We start from the raw sequence: 5,000 nt of genomic DNA on the forward strand, positions 1-5,000 counted from the left end.
TAGAAACACTCGGCTGTAACAACACTGGGCTGTAGAAACACTCGGCTGTAGAAACACTGGGCTGTAGAAACACTCGGCTGTAACAACACTCGGCTGTAACAACAGAAACACTGGGCTGTAGAAACACTCGGCTGTCGGCTGTAACAACACTCGGCTGTAGAAACACTCGGGCTGTAGAAACACTCGGCTGTAACAACACTGGGCTGTAGAAACACTCGGCTGCGGCTGTAACAACGGCTGTAACAACACTGGGCTGTAGAAACACTCGGCTGTAGAAACACTCGGCTGTAACAACACTCGGCTGTAGAAACACTCGGCTGTAACAACACTCGGCTGTAGAAACACTCGGCTGTAACAACACTGGGCTGTGAAACACTGGGAAACACTCGGCTGTAACAACACTCGGCTGTAACAACACTCGGCTGTAGAAACACTCGGCTGTAGAAACACTCGGCTGTAGAAACACTCGGCTGTAACAACACTCGGCTGTAACAACACTGGGCTGTAGAAACACTCGGCTGTAGAAACACTCGGCTGTAACAACACTGGGCTGTAGGCTGTAGAAACACTGGGCTGTAGAAACACTCGGCTGTAACAACACTGGGCTGTAAAACACTCGGCTGTAGAAACACTGGGCTGTAACAACACTGGGCTGTAGAAACACTCGGCTGTAGAAACACTGTAAAACACTCGGCTGTAACAACACTCGGCTGTAGAAACACTCGGCTGTAACAACACTAGAAACACTGGGCTGTAACAACACTCGGCTGTAGTAAAACACTGGCTGTAACAACACTCGGCTGTAACAACACTCGGCTGTAACAACACTCGGCTGTAGAAACACTCGGCTGATGCTGATGAAACGACTAATAAGTCTTTCTGAATCCGACTGATACCTCTACAGGAAGTGATGTAATGACCATGTGGTGGGAGACATGATGTGACAGAGAGAGAGAGGTGGTCGCCATAGCTACAGTTACAGTTGCCTGGTAACCGGCCCCCTGAGGGCTCGACAGCAGTTACCGTGGCGTTGCCGTGGAGACGAGCAGTCGGCAGAGAGATGGTGCATGTGATTAAAAGCTCTTTCTGTTTTTACAGATGAACGGATCAGAAGGAGAGCTGGAGTACGAAGAGATCACTCTGGAGAGGGTGAGACAGGCAACTACACACTACTACACACTACATACTACACACACACTACACACTACACACACTACACACACTACACACGATACTACACACTACACACGATACTACACACTACACACACTACACACACTACACACTACTACACACTACACACACTACACACTACTACACACACTACACACACTACACACACTACTACACACTACACACTACTACACACACACTACACACACTACTACACACTACACAATACTACACACTACACACACTACAACACACTACACAATACTACTACACACTACACACTACTACACATTACTACACACTACTACACTACTACACACTACACACACTACACACACACACACACACTACACACACACACACTACACACGATACTACACACTACACACACTACACACTACTACACACTACACACACACTATACACACTACACACACACTACACACTACACACTACCACACACCCTACTACACACTACTACACACACTACACACACTACTACACAATACTACACACTACTACACACTACACACTACTACACACTACACTACACACACTACACACACTACACACACACTACACAATACTACTACACACTACACACTACTACACATTACTACACACTACTACACACTACTACACACTATACACACTACACACACACTACACAATACTACACACTACAACACACTACTACACACACTACAACACACTACTACACAATACTACACACACTACACACTACTACACACTACACACACTACACACACTACACACTACACACACTACACACACTACACACTACACACTACTACACACTACACACACTACACACACTACACACATGATACTACACACTACACACACTACACACACTACACACACGATACTACACACTACACACACTACTACACACTACACAATACTACACACTACACAATACTACACACTACTACACACTACACACACGATACTACACACTACACACACTACTACACACTACACAATACTACACACTACACAATACTACACACTACTACACACTACACACACTACACACACGCTACTACACACACTATAGACACACAACACTGCTCTGTCTGTGAACCTGTCTGTCTGTGAACCTGTCTGTGAACCTGTCTGTCTGTGAACCTGTCTGTCTGTGAACCTGTCTGTGAACCTGTCTGTCTGTGAACCTGTCTGTCTGTGTGTAAAAGCTCCATAAATAAACAGCAGCTCATTATTTTTAGCTCATCGTTGGTTATTTTAGGAACCTTTCAGGAATCAAACATGTGGACTTTGATGTGACGCTGGTGCTCAGAGTCACAGCTGTCAGTGTAGAAATGTTCCTGGTCACATGACTGAGATCCAAGAAGAGGACACACATCTGATCAGTTGAAGGGTCAAAGGTCACACTAACATTAAAATGAACCAAATCAAATATCATAAACAGACAAACATGAAATATTTCCCACAATTCAGTTTGATCTGCTTCTTCTTCTAAGTTCTAAGGAGTGGAGGAAGCTGACTAGTCTGCTCAGAGTCCTGAACTCAACCCAGACCAGCACAGAATCCAGACCTGATCCCCATCCGTAGTGATGTCCTGGAGTCAGAAACCAGCAGAGTGGATTCTCTTTGAGCCACGTTTGTGATGTCCTTTATGCTAAGCTAGGCTAACCATACTCACCCTCCGTTTACTTCCTGTTCAGGGGAACTCCGGTCTGGGTTTCAGCATCGCAGGAGGAACCGATAATCCTCACATCGGAGACGACCCGTCCATCTTCATCACCAAGATCATCCCTGGAGGAGCAGCCGCCCAGGACGGACGCCTCAGGTACCACCGTCTGCTGCCTGGACCCCGACCTGGTTCAACCTAGACCTGGTTCAACCTAGACCTGGTTCAACCTAGACCTGGTTCAACCTAGACCTTGTTTTAACTTTGACCTGGTTCAACCCCGACCTGGTTCAACCTAGACCTTGTTTTAACTTTGACCTGGTTCAAACCCAGACCTGGTTCTTACCTCAACCCGGTTGTAACCTTAACCCAGTTCTAACATAAACCAGGTTCTAACATAAACCTGGTCTAACATAAACAATGAACCCGGTTCTCACCTGAACCTGGCTGTAGCCTGGACCTCAGAACCAGGTCTGAACCTTTATCCTCTGCAGTACTGGGGTCCAGACGTCCTCATGGTCTCCGTCTTGTCTTCAGGGTGAACGACAGCATCGTATTCGTTAACGACGTGGACGTGCGTGAGGTCACTCACTCCATCGCTGTGGAGGCGCTGAAGGAGGCGGGGCCTGTCGTCAGGCTCTACGTCCTGCGGCGACGCCCACTGAGCGAACGCATCACACAAATCAAACTGATGAAAGGGCCTAAAGGTAGGGAAGGAGACGAGGAGAGGAAGCCTTTGAGGTTATTAATACATTTGATGTTTGTTTGAATCCAGAGTCAGAGAACCTTTGAACGGTTCTTGGACTTCAGTGTCCTCTGGTTCTGTCTCACTCTGTGTCCAGATAGAGCAGTTTAACTATGTGTTCCAGTTAGAACCGTCATGATTCAGCACAAAGGATTCAAACTGTCTGGTCCTGTCTCTATGTGGTCCTGTCCCTCTCTGGTCCTGTCCCTATGTGGTCCTGTCTCTATGTGGTCCTGTCCCTATGTGGTCCTGTCTCTATGTGGTCCTGTCCCTCTCTGGTCCAGGTCTGGGCTTCAGTATAGCAGGTGGTGTGGGGAACCAACACGTTCCAGGAGACAACAGTATCTACGTCACTAAGATCATCGAGGGTGGAGCGGCACACCGCGATGGACGGCTACAGATCGGGGACAAAATACTGGCCGTAAGTAAAGACCACCACAAACCGGTCCTTGTGGTCCTCATGGTGGTCCTCGTGGTCCTCATGGTGGTCCTCGTGGTCCTCATGGTCCTCGTGGTCCTCATGGTGGTCCTCGTGGTCCTCATGGTGGTCCTCGTGGTCCTCATGGTGGTCCTCGTGGTCCTCATGGTGGTCCTCGTGGTCCTCATGGTGGTCCTCATGGTCCTCGTGGTCCTCATGGTGGTCCTCGTGGTCCTCGTGGTCCTCATGGTGGTCCTCATGGTCCTCGTGGTCCTCATGGTGGTCCTCATGGTGGTCCTCGTGGTCCTCATGGTGGTCCTCGTGGTCCTCATGTGGTCCTCATGGTGGTCCTCATGGTGGTCCTCATGGTGGTCCTCATGGTGGTCCTCATGGTGGTCCTCGTGGCTCTGATGTAACTGACCTCTGACCCCGGCAGGTGAACCACGTGTCCCTGGAGGACATCCTGCATGAGGATGCCGTGGTGGCCCTGAAGAACACGGGGGAGGTGGTCTACCTGAAGGTGGCCACGCCCACATCGCAGTACATCCACCCGGCGGACCGATACAGCCCCCCCGACCTGACCAGCTGTACGTACACTTCCTGTTTCTAACGCCTGATGATCATGTGATCTGTCTGTCTCTCTCTCTGTCTGTCTCTCTCTGTGTCTCTCTCTGTCTGTCTCTCTGTCTCTCTCTGTCTCTCTCTGTCTGTCTGTCTGTCTGTCTGTCTGTCTGTCTGTCTCTCTGTCTGTCTCTCTCTGTCTCTCTCTCTCTCTGTCTCTCTCTGTCTCTGTCTGTCTCTCTCTCTGTCTCTCTGTCTCTCTCTCTAAAATACTAAATGATGTTGAGCTTTATATCAGCTACTGCCTCGTCTACAAACGTCACCTTCAGGGCAGACCTGGACCAACCTCCAGTGCTTCCTGTGTTAAAGCTGCATTCTCTCTGCTGTCCAGCAGGGGGCGACTCCTCTGGTTGTATAGAAGTCTATGA

The 5,000-nt window shown here is 48.9% G+C and overlaps 1 protein-coding gene across 1 annotated transcript in view; it reads left to right on the forward strand.

Annotated features, from left to right (window-relative positions):
* Positions 1–5,000, forward strand: part of LOC129093683 (disks large homolog 4-like) — a 25,933-nt gene that overhangs the window by 13,568 nt on the left and 7,365 nt on the right. The window contains 5 exon segments of the mRNA XM_054601772.1: positions 1,099–1,149; positions 2,883–3,007; positions 3,386–3,555; positions 3,878–4,014; positions 4,448–4,598. Coding sequence (XP_054457747.1) covers positions 1,099–1,149; positions 2,883–3,007; positions 3,386–3,555; positions 3,878–4,014; positions 4,448–4,598 — 634 coding nt within the window.

Source organism: Anoplopoma fimbria, chromosome 7, assembly GCF_027596085.1.
Source record: "Anoplopoma fimbria isolate UVic2021 breed Golden Eagle Sablefish chromosome 7, Afim_UVic_2022, whole genome shotgun sequence".
In the NCBI taxonomy this organism is placed as follows: domain Eukaryota; kingdom Metazoa; phylum Chordata; class Actinopteri; order Perciformes; family Anoplopomatidae; genus Anoplopoma; species Anoplopoma fimbria.